This window comes from Topomyia yanbarensis, chromosome 2, assembly GCF_030247195.1.
Source record: "Topomyia yanbarensis strain Yona2022 chromosome 2, ASM3024719v1, whole genome shotgun sequence".
NCBI classification, from domain to species: Eukaryota; Metazoa; Arthropoda; class Insecta; order Diptera; family Culicidae; genus Topomyia; species Topomyia yanbarensis.
The window spans coordinates 137,132,325-137,158,194 of record NC_080671.1 but is presented as its reverse complement, the minus strand read 5'-3'; the positions used below and the strand labels follow the sequence as shown (position 1 = coordinate 137,158,194).

The following is a 25,870-nucleotide window of genomic DNA, read 5'->3' as shown; positions in this document are numbered from 1 at the left end:
CTGGTTGGCGATTGTTGTAGCGCTGCACATAATGCAAGTCCTGGACTATCTGTGTATGGTTCTGAAAAGATACTTTCAGAACCGAGTACTGGTCTACGAGACGAACATGAGTTTCGATTAGGGTCACGGCGGGAGTATCTTAGGGTTCCATGCTTGGCTCAACGCTATGGGATGTGATGTACAACGTTAACACTGAAACTGCCCAGGGGAGTTGAGATCGCCAGCTTTGCAGATGATGTTGTCCTGACTATAACTGGCGAGACCCTTGAGGAAGTGAAGATGTTGAGCCGATAGACACCATGGAAACCTGGATGGCTGACGTCAAGTTGCAGCTGGCTCACCACAAGACCGAGGTAGTGCTGGTCAGTAATCGTAAAAAAATGTGCGTGTCGTGATCAGCGTGGGCAGACACTCAATCCCATCAATGTGTGCTCCAAAGCACCTAGGTGTGAGGGTCGAAAATCGGATGAATTACAACAGCGATGTCGACTAAGTACGTGAGAAGGCTGCGAGGACAACTAACGCATTTGCAAAGATCATGCCGAACATCGGAGGAGCAAGATACAGCACGAGACGTCCCCTGGTGGGTGTCTCGTCCTCAATACTGAGGTATGGCGTAGCGACCTAGGCTACCGCACTGAATTCAAAGCGTAACCGGATGAAAATGAGAAGCACGTTTCGCCTAATGGCTGTTCTTTTCGTGTAGGCGTCCAGAACGATATCGTCGGAGGCGGTATGCTTCATCGCCGGGATGATCACTCCTGAGGACGCCGAATGCTGCCAGCGGAGGAATACACGAAATGCAAGAGGACGGGTCACAGCAGACTCGTTGGCTAAGTGGCAGCAAGAGTGTGACAACGTGGAGAAAGGAGGGTGGACCCACCGACTCATCCCAAATATGTCGGTGTTGGTGCATAGGAATCATGGTGAGGTGAACTTCGTTTAAAGCAATTTTTGTCCGGGCACGGATGCTTCCAGAAGACTTGCATCGGTTTGGGCATGCTTCGTCGCCCCTTTGCCCGGATTGCCTGAACGTGCAAGAGACACCGGAAAAAGTGGTCTTCAAATGCCCTAGGTTCGAAGAAGTTCTAAGGGGTATGCCTGGTACGACAGTTGACAATATCGTTGAAGAGATGTGCCACGACAAGCATATTTGGAACGCTGTCAACAGAGTGCACATGAGTATACTTTCCGAGCTGCAGAAAAAGTAGCGAAGGACCCGAAAAAGTAGCGCGGTCGGCAAGAAAGCCGTCGTGAAACCACAAATCGGGTTTAGACTAGATCTACTGCCCAAATCCAAAAATATTTAGTAATACGTGACGTAGCACCGGGTTCTGGTCTTTGGGACGCCAATGAACCGGGCATCAGGCTTCACCAGAATCACCGAACGGACCTCGACACTCAACCAGGTAGCTCGTGAGTAGGCTAGATCCTCCGTCAAAGATTAGTACAAGTAGATCGCGTCGAACACAAAAGCCGTGGTTCGTTGGGGCACCAGTGAACTGGAAGTTACGCTCTACTCGGAATCGCTAGATGGACCTCAGTACCTTAGTACAGGCTGGCCCGTTGAGTAGGCAGGGTCCAACGTCGGGACTAGCTCGAGTAGATCGGGACAAAGCGGAGAGCTAAATGGCTCACGGAAACGAACATCGGTATCGGGAGAAATCTACCACCGGGGAATTCATAGTAGCGAAGATTCGTCGCCGTGGACTATCCGACTATATCGTGACAAAAATGGAAGCCAATTGCTTACAAAACAGGCTTCACTACCGAGAGAAACTCTGCTGCCGGGGAATTCTCAGTCGGAGTAGGCTAGTTCACCGCCGTATAATATCCAAGAATATCTCAGAAAAGCTAGGAGTTAAATGGTACAATGAAGCTGGTATCGGTGTCGGGAGAAATTCCTCCGTCGGAGTAGCGTGAGCTCACCGTCGGAGACTACCCGAGTAGATTGTCATAAGGCCGGGAGCTGAATGATTCACGGAAACAGGAGCTAAATGGCTCATAGAATCAGCATCCAAACAGCTCACGGGGACGAGAGCTAAATGGTGACGTAATAGATGGAGACAAGAAGCAAGAGAGGAGTCAAGAGTTAAATCAAAGTTCAAAGGTCGAGCCATTACTTGGTATGAACCAAGTGAGGCTCCGAGATGGAGCAGAAGAAAAAGCGTGCAACGAAAGCACAACGAGCCTCGAAGTAATTAATACCTTGATGTAGTTCCGTGGGGATGAAGCGCGGAAAAAGAGTAAGGAGTGTTTTTAGTGGTTAGGCACGAAAGTTAGTCGTTGATTAGTTGTCATTGACAACTCGTGGTTAGTATAAATAAAATAAAATAAATCAACAAGATGAGATTGAAAATCTTTAGTAGATAAATAATTGAGTAGTTTATGTCGTTTCTGCTTACCTTATATGCAAGTATGCTGAAGCTAATGGGTAGAATTTATGGACGCGAACAGTTTTTTTAGTATATTAGTGTATAAACTATAAACTTCTACAAACTGCACCCTTATTTTTTCTACATCAAATGTGTATTTATTTTACATCTAACATGTTATAGTTTCTCCAAAAACCCAACTGTTAATACCGTCCCTATTTATGTTAATTCATGTTATCCACCACCGAAGCAGCGCCATCTCTTAATATTTTCATCAAAGTATTACCTAATTGCACATAATTGCAAATATGGTAGTTGATAATTCGATCGGTTGGTACACAGCTCACCTGGGTTCGATTCACTCATAAGATTACAGATTTTTCTAACACAAAAAAGAAGCGAATGAACTTAAGTTAACCTCTATAATCGAAACAAAAAACACCCAAATATCGTCAAACAATGTATGGTATGGAATCCTTTCAAATAAGTAACGAACTTTGTGATGGTATCACAAATGAACTGGTTTTATGACTCTTTTCTTCCGAAACGCACTTCAGTTTATGACTTCTCTCAAAACAAACATACAAAAGGAAACTGACCGATCTTACTTCCAACTCAGAGGGGGAGTCCCGAAATGAATGCCGGTTCCGTATCACTTCTATTGTAAATATATATTTGCCCACCATACGAAATGTATTCTTGCATAACCTCTCTTTTGGTTTTGGGAAAAATACTGTCGATGCACACAAAGCGTTTATGATCCGGAACGTACAGCAGTTACAGTAGGTTATGGTCAGAAGATGTATGTGTAATGGTACTCGTAGCAGTGATTCGTTGTTTATATGTCCAGGAAAGAAAAAAAAAATTATGTTGGAACAAGTTTTCCTATTTTCTTCTGACATTTTTTCTCAAGTGTACAAAAAAAATCTAATCAAATGTACTCACCTTTGTTTGTCCACTGACATTGATTACAATTATTTTGGTATCTTGTAATTGAACTCAACTATGCACAATGAGCCCGGTCGTTTGATAATTTGTGTCATGTTTATATGTTGCAAATACTGATATTGACAAGAAAAAAAATCCTACGGAATAACTGTGGTGTTTTCCCTGGGGAATGTTTTTCATTACTGGCTGGGTAAGGATTCAAGTATAATAGAATAGACGTCGTATAAAATATCGAGAGTCTGAACAGATTCAGGAATCATTCAAATCAATACCTTCAATTAAACGCTCTAAAGGACCAATTATACTTTTGAATAGTACAAACTAGCACAACGTTCCATATTTCGTTCAAACTAAGTAGGCGAAATGGTCCCTTTTAAATACAGTTTTGCGTTCTTTTCTCTGCAAAATATTTGTTTTCCAAACATGAAAAAGTCTTTGCTACATTTGTATATGTATCATGTCCTGTAGAAAACAATATAGTCGAAAAGCATATCAGTAACTTTAATCTGAATTCTACATTTATAAAACTTGCGTCGGCCCTGCGTGAAACAAAATAGGCCATGGGGCGTTACGGACCAACGCTCACTTGGCAACAATTGGTAACGAAATGTAATGGATAATGTGTGGCTTCACACTTTCAACGTTTTGTTTGGGGTGGAGGGAACATATAGTTCGTTCACCTGTTGATCAATTCTAATGAATATGTTCATGTTCAACCTAGGGTGATGAGCCCATTTTCGCCATGTTTCTATTATCACCCTACCCATTTGAATCCGTTGGTTAGAGCAGTGTCTGCCATCTTTGTTCAGCGCATTGAGTCAAATGGTAGCGCAACAATGGGGGCACTCGATTCGAGTTTTTGTTGCGCTCAAACACGAGAATTTCACTGTTTTCAGCGCTATTGTGTTGTTATATAGGTTCTAAACAACAAAGCAAAACTGTTGATGTCAATTTTTACGCTTTCCATTGATTTTAGACCGAGAAATTAATGAATTAGTGAGGCACTCTGCTTAGTATAGTGAAAATAAGCACTTTACCCTATGTAGTGGTGTGGTGGTAGAGAGAGGAAAAAATAATTAATATTAATTAAACAGCAATCGCATAACTTTTAAAAAATATATTCCCAAACACTCTCACAAACATAAACTGGGTTGGTTCATTACTGTATCTTAAATGTTTATAACCTACCAAAATTACAGTTTGTGTTACTACCACTTGATCATTAAAGCGGTCCCTCGTTGCACAGGAACCCCAGCTTGTAGACGCGGAAATCCGCTTTCATCTTGAACGTGACCTCGAACGTGTCGAAATATGGGACAATGCAACGAGGATAATAAATCAATATTAGCAGCGAAACACAGCACAGTGCACACTGAACCAGCACGCTTTGTGTTTCTTCCGCACTTTGAATGTGGGACACAAAAAAGACCCTATCCAGTTGAACCCGGCGATATGGTTGTCCTGTGATTGTGATGACGGTGTTGAATCTCGCAGGATATCATCTTGCATTCTACATGGGGGAGTTCGGGGAAGGTTGGTCAAGGGTGACAAATGGATTGAAATATTGTTATTGATGACAAGATTTTATCACGAAAAATCCAACTTAAAATAAATTCGATATGTTTTAGTTCAACACTATAGCCCATTTCATGTAATCAGTAAATACTGCGGAAAATCAATTATGAAAATGCATCTCAAAGACGCGATGACGAATCTCGAATGCATTCATTTGAGAATTACGTGTTACAGTCTCATTTCATATTGCCTCAGCCTCCCCTAAACCGACATAAATATGCATTTCGTTTTAAAGAGGAGCGAAAAGAGCATTACGAGGAGTATTCTATGGCACACCTTCCATAGCAGAATTTTGCTGCCACCTCATTGTCCTCTTATCGTATGTTTTACGAACTCCAGCTGTGCCTTGTGTGTTTCAGGTATCTAGGAGACAGTGATTCTATGCAAAAGTGGCGCTTCGTGTTGGTACTTAAGTCAACCTTCGTGTTCTCAATTATGGTACTTCAGCATAGGATAACGTAGCACTTGACCTTCATTTCCGCGCATTACTAGTTACATCAATTCTATTGTATAACTACTGCTTGGATAAATTATGGTACGACTAGTTTATCAACGAACGTGAATCATTCATTCCCGACCAGCACAGCATGATAAAATTAATTTCATTTACTGGCAATTATATGAGTTCAAGTAGTTTGATTAAATGTTACATGTGTGTTTTTCTTCTACTTCATTAGTCTATTTTTGGTGCACTTCTAGTCTTGCATTTCCACTACTCACGCATATCAAAAAAAATATCAGCCAGTTTATACGCTTTAGCTTAAACCTTTGCATCTTTTTTTCTTTATTTGGTATGTTATTTTATCTTTTATTACTACATCTTTAATTAAAGCCATACTAACCCTCTATGTCACAATAAATTGCATATTTTCTCATATACACTCACAATCTCTCCTATCTCAAACGTACAAACGCTCGCGACCTTCGCGATAACGCAAAGCTGTTTACAAACGCGAACATGCAATTGCAATTATTTTTATGCACATACTTACGCCCGCGATCTTGCCACAATTAAAACACTCCGGTAATTAAGTGAACGTTTCAAGCACCTATAAATTTACAAACCCGGTCTCAATCTCTATCTCGGTCCTAGCAATCGAGACTTATACCTTTAGTTGAACCGATCAAAAAATAACGTTTATATTCACTAGACAACACGTTCCATGGCGACATGACCGAGTACTCGAGTAAAATGGAAGAACTCACTCTCTTCTAGCATTGGAACCATACTCTAAAAATTAAGTAGCAGATTCACGGTCGTCGCGCGATCATTAAAGAACACGCGAATATGCGAATGGACAGAAAGTATTCACGCGAAGTTACATACACGCTAGCACATGTGACAAACACGTTAACATATAAACGCTCGATTACTTTGCGATCATTCACGCACACCTACGCCCGCGATCGCACAGACAGGATAACACCCCGGCGACTAAGTGAACGTTTTAGCACTTGTAAATTCACAAACGCGATCTCAGAAGTGAACATACAAGCGCTCGTGTTCGCGCGATCGTGAATCGGTTACGCCCGGAAGCCCAAATCCTCGGCCCTAATAGCATAGGTCTAATCCCAAGTAGCATTTCTAGTTTTATAGCACACTACAAGTGCAATCTATATTTAAAGGAGGGCTTCAAGAGTGCCATAAAACCTTAATTGCTACTAGGGATGCCTTCAGGTGGACCAATAAAAAAAAATTACATTCGTATTAACTTCAAAACACGTGCCATGGAGACAAAAAAACGAATTTATACACCTGCTGTCACATACACTCGACAAACAAGTTAACACGAATATGTGAATGGCCACAGCTCCCATATATTGAAATCGTAAGCAAAATTTTGTGGTGATTTGGTGATGTCATGGCGGCTCGAATGGAGCAAAATTTGAAAAAGGCGTATCCATTTATTATTTTCCATATCTGTAAAAAATAAGCAATTTAAGCATTTCTATTATCAAATTTATTTCGCTGTTCAAATTAAAAGCTGTCCTCATTCCGCCATACCTAAACAGAAACAAAGATTCCACTTTGTATTTAAAAAAAATCCAAAATAAAGTAAATTCGACATTGACTAAAAAGGAAGAGAGCCGGTTGCTAAAAACAACGACTTCCAGCTAAATTTATAATAAGGTTTATGTAACTTTGCTGACGGTTTCCAGTTAGGGATAAATTTATTCTCTAATAATAGTTTTTTTTATCCACATTTTGGAATACGCCTTTTCAAAATGTTGTTCTAGCCGCATTGACGGCGTTAATAACACACGCAACGAAACACGCATTTCTCTTGAAACTTTTTCGTTTCGTTGTTCGTGGTACTCGTATAGAGAAGGCATACTAGCGCTACCATCAAATCGGTTGTACATATATGAAACAAGCACTATCTGTCAAGTTGTCCCTGGGTTGGTTGGACCAATCAAAAACAACGCTCATATCCGCTAGATAACATGTTCCATGTCTAGTGATATGGAAGAGCTGATTTTCTTATAGCATCTGAAAATTCAGTATTAGATCCAATCATCCAATAACACACGCGAATATGCGAAAGGACACACGTTCATAAAATAGAATTTATACACGCGAAGTTACATACACGTTTGCACACGCGACAAGGAAACATGCACGCGAACGACCACGTTAACATGCAAACGCTCGAGCCTTTCGCGACGATACACGTGATCGCGAAGTCCCTGCGCACGCACAGTAAAAAAAGTAATGCACTTTAGTTTTTTTAGGAGGAAGATTATTGGAGCAATTAATTATTAGCTAATAAGAATAATTTTACTACCATCTTTAAACTAGGAATAACTAGTGGGAGTAGTTGTACTTTATTAAGATTACTGGAGTCAGGTCTATTTTTCAGTTGGGCATTTTTATCGAGCTTATGTATTTAACAACTAAAACTTGAAAGACATGAAGGGCAGATATGCATACATGTGAATTCCTGCATACAGAAGGGAGAAAAATATTAACTTTCAGTTTCAGGACTTTCGGAATGTGCTTTTGCAATTCCACTGTAGACCAGTGATCAAATCGGTTACTTAGTTTGATGAGTTAGTTATCGAAGGACACAACCGCTGAAAGAACTATCAACTGCTTTTAAAATATTCTTACTGTGGGTAGAATATAGCTAACAACAGGATAAGATCAGCAATAATGAAAGTTTTTATTATCCAGGCCACAATGTCGGAGAGTTTGATAATTCCAGTGCCGCGATCATTCTCGAACTGAAACAAGGGATCATTTGGTGTTCCTCTACTAGGCTCGCTAGTAGATGTTTCCTCTTGTGGATCATCAGCCTTGCCCTCGCTCGGAGGCAAGTAAACATAGAGGTTCGTTGAGAGTGGTGGTGCAGATTTCTTTAACATTTCTGCGAAAGATCGCTTGGAACGTCCCGTAAGGGAACAACCCGAGATATGCAGACTCTCTGCAGAGTAAGAACACTTTACAGTATTCTTAATGCATGAATCATCCACGTGATTCTTGTCGCACCTTTCACGGCGTGTGTGCCAAGTTGTTTACATTTAGAGCATTTCATGACCCACAGTAAAAACAGACGGACAGGCAGACAAACCTTGTGCAAGAGGATGTAGTTCGGTAACGCGGTTCCAGCGGAAAGAGTTTGATTTGGGATATGTTTTCGAACCATCTCCTGCGAGTAATACTGCATTCAAACGTTTACGATACGTATTTTCACCGGCTGAAGTAAGCTGTCTCTAAAACATCCAACCCCTACTGCTGCGTGTCAAACCCGCATCGTTGACGGTGCCGTCAATTTCTACCCTTGCAGCTGAGATATATACATTATAATCTCGTGTAAAGTGCTCACAGCAAGCAATAGACTTTGCCTGCTTTGAATTGATTAAAAACCCCTGATCTTATCCGAAATTTCGGTGACAGCCGAGACCGTTCTGCCAGGTATTTATAAATCTGCAGAAGATTTAACGATTTAGTCATGGATCACAAATGGACCCATTGAGAATTCTGAGTAGCGTTTACCTAGTAACAATTGAGGTTTTATGATAGTTTTATAGCCACTCATAAAACTTAGATGGCACTTGTAGCGTGCTATAAAACTTCAATTGTTACTTAGGTTTGGCTCGGGAGGGGAGGGGGTGCTTTAGAAGACGAACCCGATTTGATTTCCATTGTGCTACCCGGAGAAGGAACCATCGAAAACGTCAACGCACGGGGTCGGCGCCCGCGCAGACAGGAGAAAGCAATAAATTTCTTAAGAAAGATAAAATCCACTTTAAACTGGTTTCCAATGGCGCGCAGATCCAGCTTAGGTATAGTTGGCTATTGTTTAATTCTCGCCGACCGTACAAAAGGCTGAGGAATGTGGTTTTGAGAATAAGATACTGTGGACAAAGCGTCCAATCACACCCAAGCTGTCTGAGAGTTACGATACGAATGAGACGAAATGATTATAAGAAAATCGAAAGGACAAGTGTAATGTATTGTTATAATGAAGATAAAGCAACATTTCAGATTTTCACGATTTTCTGCTTTTTCAGGTGATAGTTCCAAGTCAATCTATACATCGTACAATCTAAACCGAATAAAATAATTTAAGTCCAACAATTCGAGGTAATTAGTTCGGTGAATAAAGAAGTTATATGTTTCTTTTATTACATACATCGATTGAGCTATATGTCCAACCTTTAAAACCTTTAAGAATGATTCTAATTATAGCAAGAACTTTTCTACGATTCGAGATAGAGCTTAACTATCTTCGATAAAGTGGTAGAACAACACATTTTTGAAAAAAATTGCTGAAGACATGCAAACTCTATCTTTTATACTTTCCATTGCACGACAAATCAAAATGTAGGGTCTTCCTTAAAAAACAGTATTATTTCTTTAATTTTTGTAACTTTTTTACACTAATGTACCCTTTGGACAACTTAAAGATTATTTGAGAGCGCATAATTTGTTTTTATGCTCCAGCTACAAAACTTTTTTTGTTTCAAAGTTATGAGAACTTTTTCATAAAAAATATAACTTTTTCAGATAACATTATCTTTCATTAGAGTACTCAAATACCGTTGCTGTCATATAAAATATCATGCTTTGTAGTATAGATTACCAAAAAATGGCATGCACGATGTTTTTGTATACCTTGCAATATTTACTCAAAATATATTTCATTTTTAGTAAAAATTACATATAACTTTAAATCAAAAGAAGCTAGAGGTTCAATATATTCGGACAAACTGTTCTTCTATGAAGTATCTTAAAATATTTCTAAAGTCATCTCAATGAAAATTCAAAACTGCAAAAGTTATATAACTAAAACCATTTTTGTGAAATACCCTATTATTTCGGTAAAAAATGAAAAATTAAAAGTACAAGACACAGAGTTCCAGTGTTTTCAACAATGTTTTTAAAATTTGATTTTATTCAATTTTCTGAAGGATTGCAAAACTACCTTGAAACATGAAAAAAATTTAAAACCACCCTACCCACTATTTAAAATAATAGAGAAGTCTTGTAAAGTGCAATTTTTTTAATGAAATCGAAGTAGTATCTTTTATATTGTCTACCGTGAAAGTAATTTAACAGTTATGTGTCCAACAATAAAAACACCTTTAACAGGCCAACGAGGGTACCCGGGTACCCACAAATTGAAATGCTCATAACTATGGCTTCCTTTAACCGATTTGGACACTTTTAGATGTTTTGGATTCAGGAACTCGTCTACTTTTTGATTCTGTACAATAGAACCGGAATAATGCATCTGGTTTTTGGTAATCCGGACTTTCCGGAGTAATGTTCCAGTACTAGGATGTGATTTGTAAATTTTAATAATGTCCTAGCAATATGAGTATCAAAACTCTTCAAATTGTCTCGGAAGTCTGTTTTTTATTGTTACGGGACCCTATGACAATTTGAAAAATGGAATTGGAATGGAATGGCCACTCACGGCCCCACGGGAACCTGCTCCGGAATGTCCGTTCCGGGGTCAAATCACCAAATGGTTCCAAAACCACGAGATACGGCCTACTGATGCAATTCCAAGAATTTTGATACCCATATTGCTAGTATTCCATTGAAGTTCGCAAATAGTACCCCAGCACTGGAACCTGCATCCGGGAACCCGGATTCGCGGGAACCGAATGAAGTAACCCGATTCATTTTTACCAAGTCCAAAAGTGGATGAGTTCCTGAATCCAAGACGGCCAAAAGTATCGAAATCGGGTGGATATTACCTTAGTTATGGGCATTTTAGTTTTGTGGGTACCCGGGTACCCACGTCGGCCTGTTACGTAGTAAAAAAAATCAGGAGCCCCTCCTCACTCCCACCCGTTCTATATCAACAATATTATTAACCCAAAAGCTTGACTTAGTGATGTTCTAAGATGTCACAAAATTTCAATTTCCAGCTATGGATAAAACATAGGAACTTAATTAATTGAAACTTAAAAAGGTACCCGGGTACCGCGTCGGACACACAACGGTTAAACATACTACCAGAAGACAACTCATGAAAAACCAAAATTTTAATATGACTTTTTCAGTTTTCATATTTTCTAACATATCCCTTAGATGTGAGTTTTTGAAGACGAATATTTTCCATTAATACATGACCTTATATGTACTTGGAAAATAATTACCTTTTATTTGTTCCAGTGGGTGATATTGCTATTCTAAAGAAACCCATTTTTGGCTAAAACGCGCTCATAACTTTTCAACGATAATGGTTAGATATGTTGTACCATGAAACAAATTAAAACAATCTTAAAGTTGTCTGAAAAGTACTTTAGTTTTAAATCTATACTGCAAAAGTTATTCGAATTGAACAATTTTTTTTTAAAGGCACGCTTGCCTTTGATTTTAGATTTATTGTGAAATGAAAAGTGTGACCGATATAACTTATATGTCTCCATCAAACTATTCTAAGACTTGTCGATAAAGAACTTCACTGAAGGTCGTATGACTATCTAGAATGACAAAAAGTTAAAGACATAGTAAGGCTAAGTGGTTTTAGACACATGGGTTAACATTTTTGTTAGTTAACATAGCACAAGGTTAAGGGGTGAATTAAAGGTGTGATTCTATTAATTAAATTTCATAAAAATTTTTGTATCATTTTACGTACAAAAAAATAACTCCGCCACGCATTTTTAACGTCATTTTAATCGGAGCAGACCCAAATAAAAAACACAGCTTAATGACCCAATTCATGATATTCATTTTCATTAAAGTTGATTGTCGCTACCTCTTAACTGACTGCTCAGCAAATATTTTTTCTGCCCTACTAGCCTCTTCAATAATCTGCAATTTTGTTGACTTTTCCAGACTTTCGCATCAGCAAGTACTGTGACGAACGCTTAATTATCGGCAATGAAGACCGGTGGGAGCGACGAAGGAACAACCAACGGCCAAATAGAGAGCGCGACGTTTCCGGCTTTGGGACGACGGCTGCGAGCATCAAAAGTGGCGATGCCCCGCAGGACTATGCTGTCAACAGTGCCAACAACCCGGTCGGTTTTGCCGAGGATAGAAATCAGTGGAACTACGACGATAAGAACTACTCCGATGATGACAACGGCGACGGCGACGGTGACGACGGTTCGAATGATGACGAACCCGAAGAGTACGGTTATGATGACAATGACCCTAGAGGTGAACCTCGGGCGGAAGCGCTGCAACAGGGCCAGCAGCAAATCCAGCAGATGCATTCGTTCCATAATCTGAAAATCCTGAAAGCGCTACCGGGCGAGGAAGTGGCAGTTAATGAGACGGAAAATCGGCGGAAGCTAGACGCGGATGCGGCCAACCGGCAGAGCCACAGGCAGCGGCAGAAAGTTTTTTCCCAGGTAGGTGGCACTTTTGTTTCTCAGTAGCTGGGACGTAATTGAAATTTGATCGACGGATTTATATAGTTCGTGTAATGCGTGTCTTGTTTTAGTACTACAGTATACTACTCGCTAAACCCGACCGATAAAGGCTATTAAGTTCTAATATTCGCTTTAAGATTAAACAGATACTAGAAAAAGTTTTCCACTCTAAATGTTGTTTATTATTATTTTCATCGATCAGTGTATTGATTAGAATGGAAATTTTATTAATTTTATTGGCACCTAGTCGAGAGCAACAGCATTTCACACCTAAATTAACGACCTGAAATATCGAAAGAAAAATTGTTGGCAAAGGATTTGTTGATCTTATCCACGTTAAAATAGTTTTTCGTCTCTTGAGAGTGTTTCGATAAATCCATTTTTTGATCCTTTCCAAAAGTCAAGCAGGTTGGCATTGATATATAAATTATAGTTTGTTAACTGTGTTCCGCATTTGTTTGTGGACGTAGAAATCATCGTTGAATACCTGTGTTGAACCAAGAACGTTGAACAAGCTCACCATATTGGGATTGTTTACGTGCTAGCTTATACTTTCAAAAACTCGATTTATTTATTGTGTGTTTGACAATCAATTTACAATTTGCCAATCTAAAAAATACGAACAAGAAACCGATTTTCAATGTCAATGTTTATCAAACAAACACATCACTTTGTTTACATAGTCAGCAGGCAAGTTTTTTGGCTTTATCTGAGTATTGACTATTGTAACAGATGTCTCTCTAATCTCAACAGATTCCAAACAGACTTTGAAGCAAATCTGATATATGTAGGTTTTTGTGTACACCTGATTTTCGAATATGGCTCAGAAATCGGTTATTGACTAAAGCGTTTATTTTTTACATTTCTTACAAAAGAAATGTATATGATTCGCTCAAACTTTGAAAACTTGTTCCGAGGCCTGGAGAGCCGAGTCTCATATACCAATCGACTCAGCTCAACAAATTGGTACAATGCCTGTATATGTGTGTGTGCGTTTTTTATAGTAATGTTTTAAAAGATTCAAAATCCTGCCCTGTAGTGTATTGGTGTATTGGCACTGCGTGGGACTTACGACTCACGTACGTATCTAACCACTAAAACACTCTACTCTTTTTTCGCCATTCTTCCCCACGGAACTACATCAAGGTATTACTTCGTGGGGGGCTCGTTGAGCTTTTGTTGCACCTCTTTCTTCGGAGCCTCACTTGGTTCATGAAATGGTTCGACCTTTGAGCTTTGATTTAACTCTCGACTCTTCTCTTGCTTCTTGTCTCCATCTATTACGTCGCCTTTTTAGCTCCTGTTTCCGTGAGTCATTGAGCTCTCAGCCTTATCACGATCTACTCGAATAGTCTCCGACGGTGAATTCACTTTATTCCTACCGATGGTTTCCGGAAGGAGAAATTTCTACCAACACCGATACCCGCTTCCTTGAGCCATTTAGCTCCCAGCTTTATCGAGATCTTCTCGGATATTATCCGACGGTGAACTACCCTTCTCCGACTGAGAGTTCACCGGCTGCGGAAGTTCTTTCGGTATAGGAGTTTGTTTTGTGAGCCAATTAGCTGCCTTTTTTGTCACGATACAGTCGGATAGTCGATACCGGTACTGGTTTCCGTGAGCCATTTAGCTTCCCGCTTCGTCCCGATCTACTCGATCTAGCCTACTCAACGGGCCAGCCAGTAGGTGCTGAGGTCCATCCAGCGATTCCGGGTGAAGTGTAGCTTCCGGTTTACTGGCGCCCCAATGACCAACTGCTAACTATTCGATGCTGTCTACTTGGTCTAGTCCCCGGCGGTAAACCTAGCACTGCCCGGTACCCGACCAGGAGAAAATAACTGACCAATATCCCAAGCATACTATTTTCTGGTATCACACCAAAACCTGGTATTAATTGATTATTAATACATCATCGCGGTATTGAGCAGGTATTGAAGAAACATTCTTCAATACCTGCTCAATACCTCAATGAGGTATAATACTTTATTTTAGCATTATTGATGTATTCCAGTGATTTTTACAAATACCAAATCAATTCCTTATTAATACCTCCATGCAATGAATTTTGTTATTGGGAGTTTGAAAAGTTTATGTTATTATTCAGATATTATAATAACTCGTTTCATTATTAGCTAGTTATTCGTAGTACATGTCTCAGTTATTACCAGAATTTGATATTCTGAAGTTATTTTCTTCTGCTCGGGTAGTGTATCGATGTCGGTTCGGGTACTCCAATGAAGCCTGACGTCCGGTTCACTGGTGCCTCGACGACCCGAACATGGCGCTACATTGCGTACTACTCAACTGATTACCCGCGGTGAACCTAGTCTACAACGACGGAGAGTTCCCCAAAACCCGATTTGTCGTTCCACGGCGACTTTCTAGCCAAATCGGCGCTGCTCTGTTGGTCTCTTCGCCACTTCCTATGCAGCCCTGACAGTATACTCGTAACCACTCTAACAGCGTCCCAGATAAGCTCGTTGTGACGCAATTCTTCGACGATATTGCCCACTGTCACACCAGTCATACACCTTCGAACTTCTTCGAACCTAGGGCATTTGAAGACCGCGTTTTCCAGTGTCTCTTGTACGTTCACACACTCCGGGCAAAAGGGTGACGAAGCATGTTTAAACTGATGCAAGTACTTCTGGAACCATCCGTGCCCGAACAAAAACTGCGTCAAATGCAAGTTCACCTCTCCATGCTTCCTATGCACCCAAGCCGACACATTTGAGCTGAGTCGGTGAGTCTACCTTCCTTTCTCCACGTTGACCTACTCCGGCTGCCACTTAGTCAACGAGTCCGTTCGGATTCATCTCCTTGCATTGCGTGCATTTCTCTGCTGGTAGCATTCCACGTCCTCAGCCAGAGTGATGTAGATAGGGATCATCCCAGCGATAACGCATACTTGAACGGCCACCAGCCACCATGTCCAGTTCAGCTTTTCAGGGTTCCGCTTGGTTTTCAGCGCAGCACCCTAGACAGGAACCCCATATCAGAGTCGTCTCACGCTGCTTCTCGGGCCGCCGACGTTTGGCATGATTCTTGCTATTCCGTTCGTTGCGTTCGTCGGCTTTTCGCAGGCGTAGTCGACGTGGACGTGGACGCTTCAGTGCATGCTTCGATGCAATCACGTAGCCTGCGGCGTCGATCTGCATCCGCTGGACTGCTTTGCAGTTGCTGACCAACAACACCTCCGTCTTGTGGTGGGCTATTTGCAGCTTGACTCCGTTCATCCAGCTCCCGATCGCATCTATTGCCTTCGTCACCGACACCTCCACTTCTTCAAGTGTCTCACTAATCACTGTTGGTGACACGTCGTCCGCGAAACCTATGATTTTCACTTTCCTGGGCAGCCGCAGCGCTAAAACCCCATCGTACATCCCGTTTCAAAGAGTTGGACTGAGAATGGAGCCCTGAGAAACGTCCACTGTGACTCGCATTGACTTCTGCCCTTTGCTCTTCTCGTACAGCAGCCCTCTGCTCTGGAAGTAGCTCTTCAGGATCTGTCGAGAACCACCATTCTGTGCAGAGTTGCAGCGATGGCTTCGCAGCTGACGCTGTTAAATGCGTTCTTCACATCTATCGTGACGCTTCTGTTTAGATGATATCTCAGCAGCATCGAGGGCTGTCCGAATTGCATCCACTGTCGATGCTCCTTTGCGGAATCCAAACTGCATCTTGGACAGTCCGTATTTCGTCAACCTGTTAAGGATGATTCCGGAAGTTTTTCGAGTGTATCCAACAGACCTATACGAGACCAGATCGCCTGGTGGTTTCCCTGGCTTCGACACAAACACCACCTTCTGTACCTTCCACATTTTGGGAAAGTTGCCTTCCTTTAAACACTTTTGCAGCACCATCATGAACAGCTTGTCCCAATATGCCAGAATTGCAGCTTTTTGCACCATGTTTGGTTTTCCATACGGACCGGGGTCTTTCTTTGATTTCAGGCGCTTGGACGCTTTCACGAACTCATCCTTAGTCACTTGCCGATCGTCCGTGTTTATTCCTTCTTCTACGCCGTACGACTTGGTGGTCAGACAGTTCGATCGTGCTTCGGGCCTCGACAATTATCTTCAGCTTACCCGGTCACATTCGGGCTGGCGTAATCGAGTCCTTCATTTTCGCCATTCCGGCTCGGTACTCGTCGTTCCAGGGATTGGCGTCTACTTCTCGGTACAGCTCCTTGTGGCAATCTGATCTCCCGTTTTAAAGTGACCATAGCTTCCCGAAACGCTGCCTTGCATATTTCTCAATCTGGCCTCAATATTGCTCTCTGATCCCGCCTTCTGGCTCTGAGATAAGGAGCGCGTAGCGTACTTGGCGTCTCGTTTCACCAATAAGCTGGATGCCGTCTATTGCGTGGTTTCAGTTTTCGCTGCATTGTGGCGTAACAAGCCCCCACAATCCTTCTTGTTAGATCAGCCGAATCCAACTTCTTGGTCCCGCAGTCCGGTCGAAATGCCGCAACGGAGAGGTCTTTGTTCAAAGTTTTCGTCTTCCACTTTCGCTCCCCGGCCATCCTTCTCCGTGCTGCAACAGGGTTCAGTTTACCAATACAGTAGCGAATCACGGTTGATTTTTCGGCCATCTTTTTTTCTGGCCATCTGTGTGCCACAAGTATGGCGAACAGAATGAGGCTAGATTTTTTTTTGCTCAGAGCGTCACCCCTCTAAATTTAGACCCGAACACTAGCGAATCAACCGATAAACTGCTCGGTTAACTGCTACAACATTAGGCTGAACTGCTCCACTGGCCATCTTGGAGGAGCGTAACAATTACACACGAAGACGTCGTTGATTTGTGGCGATCACGAAGCATTCGACATTTGATTCCGCTCTGCAATCAAAGCTACGTCACACATTGTTTCTGTCGTAGACTGCCACAACAGTTACTGCGCTGTATTACAGTATGCAGGTTTATCTGGGTTATCTCCATTATCTTTGGCCTGCAGTCATCCTCTTGCGGGCAGAGCATTTGAAGCCACCTGTCTGATGGTCGTTTCCGTCCACTGAAGTGCAACGCATGTACTTCGGCGTTTACGTGCAGTCTCTCGCAAAATGGCCTGTCTCCCCGAATTTCCACCACATCCTGAATCTATCCGGGTATTTACAAATGTCCAAAGCCTAAACACTTGAAGAAATTCTACGCTTGTTTATTCACCCCCTCTCAATGGGCATCCCGACCATCTAACTGTAACATTTCCTACCTCCAGTGCCTTGTCAGCAGCGGTTACCGGTTGTGTGTGTCTATGTGTGTATGTATGTGTGTGTATGTGTCAAAATGTCACTATTTTTTCTCAGAGATGGTTTGACCGATTAGCACAAATTAGTCACAAATAAAAGGTACAACCTTACCATTAGCTGCAATTGAATTTTGGGTCGATCGGTATTTCGGTTCCAGAGTTACGGTTGTGGAGTGTGGCCACACATTAATTTTCCATATAAACTGGTACCATTATGATATCAAAATGATGTAAAGTTTATAAAAAGGGTGCAAACAGATTTGCTAGTCCAAAGTTGCCTTGGTCACCTACGAAGGTTCCTGAGTTCAAAGAATCAAGAACTGAAAGCGCAAAAAATGGTATTGGTCAAAAAGTCCAAATTATTGCAATTTTAAGCTATTTTTGAGTTTTCATAAAAAAATGTTTTTAAATTAAACTGTTTGCCCAAAACCAAGAATTTCACATCAACAGCCTTCGATGCATCATAAATGTTCATATTGGAGATCAAACATCCGCAATGATGGGTCCAATGATCCACCCAAAAAATAACCATTTTCAGCAAAAACATTTTTCAACTTTATATTATCATAAAACATTAAACATTATTTAGTGAAAAACCATGAAATTAAATATAAAAAGTTAGGCATTTTTTTCAATAAGAAATATAGCATGCACACTTTGGTTATTCAAAATATGCAAGGTGTATTTGGGTGTTTTTATTAAAAAAAATTGTTAATGACTTTAAATTAATTTAAAATGATCATTTTTGGCACTTTTTGGCCATTGTACTGATTATTGCAAACTAAGTTAGCGTTAAAAAGTTATATACCTTAAATTCAATGAAATTTTGGAAACTGCAATATTTTCAGTGACTTGTGCCAGTGGTTTCGGTTGGTTTTTTTTATTGAAAAGAACAGCTTAAATTTCTTGATTTTGGTTATATTTTCAAACTCCGGGTAGGACATTATCGTACGAAAACCCTTTTTGATCACTTTAACAAAAGCACTGTTTTGAGCGACTTAGTGGAATGTTATATTAAACACTTTAACCGTTGTCTTCCGTTTTAATTCCACTTAGAGCTTCCATCCCGGGAATTTATTTCCCGGGAATCCCGGGATTTTTGGATTTCCCGGGATTCCCGATTCCCGGGAAATTGGGTTTTCTCATTCCCGGGATTCGGGAATCCCGGGAAAAACAATTTTTAATTTATTCCAAAAGGCTTCGGTTCTGCGAAAGAAATTCTATAGGAAATATCTTTGCCGGCAAATATTTGGAGTGAGCAATGAATGCAGATTGTGCTTTTCCAACTGATTTGCAAATCAATGGACTAAATATCCTTAGGCTCGCTGATATGTTTTCGTGATTTTTTTATGTATATAGTCCAAGCCTTACTCAAAACACTGCTAAAAATGTTGATATTTTCATGCAAAAATGGTTTAATTTGCCGGCCGTTGCACAGTGGTCGCAATGGTACCAAAACGTGCGTTTATTTAATGGTGCTCTAGGAGTTGATTTTAGCGATTTGGTGTGTTAGAAACACTTTTTCAGAATGGAAGCCCCCTTCTTTTGATGTATACTGAATTGTGATTAATCCACCTAAAAGTGAGATAGAAAATTTATTTCCACTAAATTTAAGATAGAGGCACGATGTCAATGACAAAGTTATAGTAAATTCTACTGCGAGAAAACTTATTGAACATGAAAACTCTCTAAAATGTAATGGTGTTGAGATAAAGCACGTTGTTTGTGGGAGGAACCCAAAAAATATTTTTTTCATTTTAACTTTTTTCTGAGATTTTTGCAATTCTTCAAATGTTCTATGAAGTTGTTGAAATTAAGAAATTGCAGATATTTGTCGAAGACGTCAAGATTTTATATTTCAGAACTTAAGAGTTATTAAACAAAGTGGGTTAAAAATACCGCCATTTTGAATGACAATTTCTAAGAGATGTGGAAATATGTGGAACACATTTCGATTCTATGAGAAAGACAGTGACAAGTACTATATGAAAATATACTACTTACAACGGGCATCCACCGGCCTGTATACAAAAAATAATTTCCGGCAATGTATGTTTTACATTTTGTAACGAAATAAGTACGACTTTTTCAGCATAAGTTTTTTAGCGTTTTTTTTCTATATGTCGAATATTCTAAAAAATCATTGAGAGTAATAAATACACATATAAATCGTGAACTTTGAATTTCTGTTATCTGAAAGTATTCATAAATTAACAGGATTTGGAAAGTGAACACTAGAGACGTCTAAAAAGGTTTACTGTATTTTCATGAGTATGAAGCATAGCAAAGAGCATTAGATATCATTTTCACGAAACGACTATGTAGTCAGAGTTGCTACTTAGGATCCGACTTGCCAGAAAATCTTTAGAAAAATATTTTCACCTATATATTACATCTCTGTCAAATTTTAACCCTCAAAAAGGCAAGGAGTCTCAGAGGCTCGGCTAGTTACAGTTCCCTAGTTTCAATGAACTTGTAATTCGAAATACAAATGATCGAGCGTTTTCAGGCTTTCATTCAATGCGTGCTTGCAAAAGAATTATTGACAATTCCGGCCACGTAATCGTTTCATGAAAACGGCATATAGGGTAGACGAGCCCTTATCCATCTCATTAGTCGGGATGTCATAATATTTCGTTGATAACTTGACTTAGAGTGACTGGATTGCGCTTAAGTAAGTATCACCCTCTTTCCTTCGTTCCTAAGAAGCAGTACAGTTAGACTTTTGGAGCTAATGCGTTGAATAGAGATAGCCAATACTTCTCTAACTAATGAGTTCCAATGGGTGGGATGAATAGAGGAGCTAAGATGAATTAGGGCGCAGTAACCCTAATACTGTTTGTTTATTCTTGTAAAGAAAGCCAAAAATTTTAGCACATTTTTTAGTTGATCACTTTTGTTGTTGTGCTAGTTTGGGAATAATTCGTAAGTTGGAGACTACAGAGCTGAGAGTTTTGGATTCATATGTATAAGGGTAAGAGGGTAACAGTGGAACTATGAAAACAATACGTTTTCATAGTTCCACTGTTACCCTCTTTCCCCTACTTTGAAATTTCCAAAGATTTTTAGAATATTCGTAGAATAGAATAACACATAGAAACAATTGCTATAAAAAGTGATGCTTAAAATGTCGTAATTATTTTGTTACAAAATGAAAAACATGCATTGCCGGAAAGTATTTTTTGTATACATGCCGGTGGATGCCCGTTGTAAGTAGTATATTTTCTTATAATACTTGTCACTGTCTTTCTCATAGAATCGAAATGTCTTCCACATATTTCCACATCTCTTAGTAATTGTCATTCAAAATGACGGTATTTTAACCCACTTTATTTAATAGCTTTTAAGTTTTGGAATAAAAAATGTTGACGTCTTCGACAAATATCTGCAATTTCTTTATTTCAACAACTTCATAGAACATTTGAAGAATTGCAAAAATCTCAGAAAAAAGTTATAATAAAAAAATTGACTTTTTGGGTGCCTCCCACAAACAGCGTGCTTTATCTCAACACTATTGCATTTTGGAGAGTTTGCATGTTCAACAAGTTTTCTCGCAATAGAATTTACTATAACTTTGTCATTGACATCGTGCCTCTATCTTAAAATTTAGTGGAAATAAATTTTCTACCTCACTTTTAGGTGGATTAATCACAATTCAGTATACGTCAAAAGAAGGGGGCTTGCATTCTGAAAAAGTGTTTCTAACACACCAAATCGCTAAAATCAACTCCTAGAGCACCATTAATTAAACGCACGTTTTGGTACCATTGCGACCACTGTGCGTTGTACCAAAGCATTTCCTTACAGTAGCGTTAGTGATGCGATATCTCTGCAACCGTTGAGCTGATTAATCAGATTTTTTTACAGTGCTTTTAATAATTTATTTTAATAATTATATCTTGAATGAAAGGGCTTGCAATCAAATTAGTAATTGAAATAGCGGTAATTTCTTAAAGAAAATCAATGAGGTTTTGTTTCAAAACTTGGGATGGTTTGTAGTGATATCATGCTTAACGCAAACGCTATTTAAAATAAGAAATGTTTCTAGAACGTCTGCAGAAATATTTTATCGGTTCATCGAATGCATATTTCGTCTAATTTGTTATACCGTAACTGTAATATCTGTAAATTTTTGGATGCATGAAAAGAAATGCATAACGCTGTAGCTGTCCAATATCATGCGCATCCAAACTCTTTGAATTGATTTCAAGGATGCTGGCAGGATTTTTGAAGGGATAAGATCAAGCAATCCAGATACTCGCCCGTAACAGGAAATCGATGGTAGATTTTGATTCACACTTAATTCGGAATGCTGCTGGTCCTACTGCGACGGAAATGGATTCCATATGTCACATTTTCTCATTTAATCAGAAATAACTGCACAATACACTGAAGCAGCTCAATCTTTTCATTCAAGATTACTAAAGAAGGTGCTTTGCATTAAATTGATCACATTCCATCGTATCAGAACAACGAATTCCAATTTTGGTCAGTAAATCCAGCTGCTGCGTTTGGTATATCGTCCAATTGTAATCGTAATTACCAAAATTTAGGTTACACATATAGCCAAGAAAAATTATCAAAAGAAGTTGTTGTTGCGTAAACTTATTGACGAGATATCAAATGATTGAATGATTTGTAGGGCACCAAATCGCCGTTTTCTGACAACGGCTTCTAGGACAGATATACATGCAATCAAACGGGTTTGAAAACTTTTCAATTTATTCTTTTTTTTCAAGAAAATCATTCACCTTTTTATTTTTCTTCTGAATTCCCGGGATCCCGGGATTTCCCGGGAAATTTATTATTTATTTCCCGAATCCCGGGAAGCTGGAAACCGTCGGGAAATGGAAGCTCTAGATGAACAAAATGCAAAATTGCACTTTTCTGTTACAGATAGGTATTTATAAAATACGTATCTGTAACAGATAAGTGCAATTTTGCATTTTGTTCATCATAGTGGAATTAAAACGGAAGACAACGGCTAAAGCCTTTTTGTATCACTCTAATATGTACACAACTCATATATAATGTCTGTTTTGCTTAATTATACCAAAACAATTTCAAATTCAAGTTATCGACGTACCTTATAGTTATGAAACGACAAAAAAAAACTAAAAATAGACAGACGCAATGTTTAATGCAGAAGATTTTATTTCGATTGTCCGAATATTTCTTCTTAGCCAAGTAATCCCCCAACCAAACCCAGCACGGAATTAAGCAAAGAACTTACTATTCCGCTTACCGAAGCAGCTAGGTTGTTCACAGTAGCCGTTGCTAAGCTCAGTTGATTCAACAGATCCTGCGATACATTAGTTCCAGCTGCAAGCACTTGGCCAGTAATGTTGCTCAGGTTGGATACGGCATTCACCAGCTGAATAGTGCCAGTGTTCAGGGTGTTGGTCGCTGTCGAGGAAGCAGTGCTCAGACCACTGCTGACCACTTTATTTATAACTGATTGAGCATTTTGGAGAGCAACTTGGGCATTCGACAGGACTGTGGCCAATAGAGAGTTAACGGTACCGCCAGCAGTTGCAGTTAAATTGGATAAAGCCGATGTGATCTGGGCAATTATGCTGTTCAGCTGAACATTGATGGCAGAAATTTGCGATGTTAGAACTCCCAACACGTTGCCTACAGTTGAGGTTACAGTTCCAAGTAAATTCTGCAGAATGTCTAGCTGTGGAGCTCCGTATGCTACCTGAGAACGGATGAAAACTTTATATTAGGTGTTATGGTTATAACTACGCGGTTGATACTTACACCGAACAAGCACAAGCCAAATCCAATTATCAAAAATGACTTCATGTTTACAATTTGCTACAACTTTCAATTATCGTTCGAGACTGATGTTGAGATGAAGCGTTGCTGATATTTATATGGCAATAGGTTTCCATTTTATTAGTAGTTTCCCAACTAAATCGATGGTTTTGCTGTACAGGACGTATTGACACAGCTGAAACTGATACCCGAAATTTCCATGAGAGAAGTTTGTATTATGATCAAACAAACATAATACGAAAACATGTTTGTTTGTTACCTTGGATGTACTATGGTTTTGAATTAACTTTACAATAACATGTTTTTAACCTTGTACCGCAGAATTGATATTGTTTTTTTTTCACGAGCGTTAATATTTAATGACTGTCAAAACATGTTTTTAAAAGATTGATGTAATAACGCAATGCCGAAATTGGATTCTTTATAATGTATGCAAAGGCTAATTACATAAATAACTTTTATGGAGAGTGACAAAAATAAGTTGTCATTGAATTTATTTCGTTCATTTATTGATCCCTTATTCAATGCGTTTCTTACAGCTGGTTTGTTTTCAAGCTTGGCTCAATTTGTTTTTAACTACTAGAACTAAACTTAACTGGTAATTAAAGAATCACGTGTATTTCGTCAATTGCATTAAAAATTTGTTTCGAAGCCTATGCGTTACAAGCAACAGCATTTGAATTAATAGTTAAATAGTAGTTTTTAGCGGACATTCAAATGAATCGAATAAAAGTTAGCAATTTTTTGTTTAAAAGCTTAATAAATCTAATAGATAAATGAGATTTATAAGTTAAAATTAATATTCGAAAGCGAGATTTTGTATAATTAAACGTGAAACAGATCCCTTAACGGCACTCTATTTGAACAAAACGGTAATCATTCGATTATTTGGATCTTTCTACTTTTTCCTATAAAAATATTAGATCCGCCCAAAATTTGATGAATATTTTCCGAGGACTTGCTCGACAAACCGAGACTATTTCCTTTGTTCAGTCCTGTTTATTTGATACGGAGCTTCACACCCATTTTTCATTTAAGTTATCTCAAAACTTGAGGATTCCAATTGTATTTGTTGGAAGCTTCACTGACAAAACGGAGATGAACAAGAGAACTAAGGACCATTAATTGTTGCCTTTTAAGGTCGACTGGCTTCTAGTGATGATCTTGCGTGACTTCTCTTGTGCTTGTTGTCATGGTGAAGGGGAACAAGTCTTCCTTTGCCTTGAGACATGTTGGTAGATTTGAGCGATACGTAGTGACTCTACCTGAGCTCGACTCCTATCAACAAAATATAAAGTTAGTCCATAAGATTTTAGGCCGGTTTCAAATGACCATACTAGTTCTAGTGTTTTGTCTGTCTATTTCAAATCCTTGCTTTAACTTATGTTATGGCTTTAAAATTTCATTAACTTTTCCTACTTAATAATCCCTAGCTAATTGAATGCCGTCAACAGAAAAAAAAATTAAAAATATAACTAAATATAGTCGAATTAAAAAATGGGAAATAAATTAATTTCGAAAAAAATAAGTGTTCTGATGTTGTTTAAGAAATATAATTGATATGATATGATCATTCGATGGACCTGTAAAATGGTCGCATTTCGACAAATAATAGTACATTCTTCATCTGTGTCTCGAGTAATGTGATAAACAGTACGAATCAAAGATAAAAATATGATCCTGTATAAAGAATTCCGATAGCAGAATACAGCTTTTCTAATTCGAAGAGAGAACAGTAGTTTTTTCATGTTGCGTTGAGAATACCTAGTTTGATGCAAATATCTTAATCAAACGAAGTTTCACAATCGCACCACCATCACAATTTCAGCAATGCTAATATTATGGTTTGAGAGCAAAAAAGTTTTAATTAGTTCTCGTAGTCATTATAGCATAAATCATTCCAATTAAATGCTAAAGGCAGAGTTCCGCGGCCTAGTTGCTCGATAAACCGATTAATTGCGCATCTAATTAGGTCAAACAATAAAACTCGAACCATCAATGATTGAATAAAATTGAATGTTCCAATTCACATTATTTTATTTCAACGAGCTGCCTCCTGGTTTCTGACACCATATTACCCTTTGAAAATGCCAGAAAATGC

At 39.2% G+C, this 25,870-nt stretch overlaps 1 protein-coding gene across 1 annotated transcript in view; it reads left to right on the top strand.

The window, feature by feature from the left end:
- Positions 1–12,746, top strand: part of LOC131679793 (uncharacterized) — a 43,736-nt gene extending 30,990 nt beyond the window's left edge. Inside the window, exon 2 of the mRNA XM_058960540.1 lies at positions 12,199–12,746. Within this exon, the coding sequence (XP_058816523.1) occupies positions 12,199–12,746 (548 nt within the window). The remainder of the gene's footprint in view (positions 1–12,198) is intronic.
- The last annotated feature ends 13,124 nt before the right edge of the window (positions 12,747–25,870 follow it).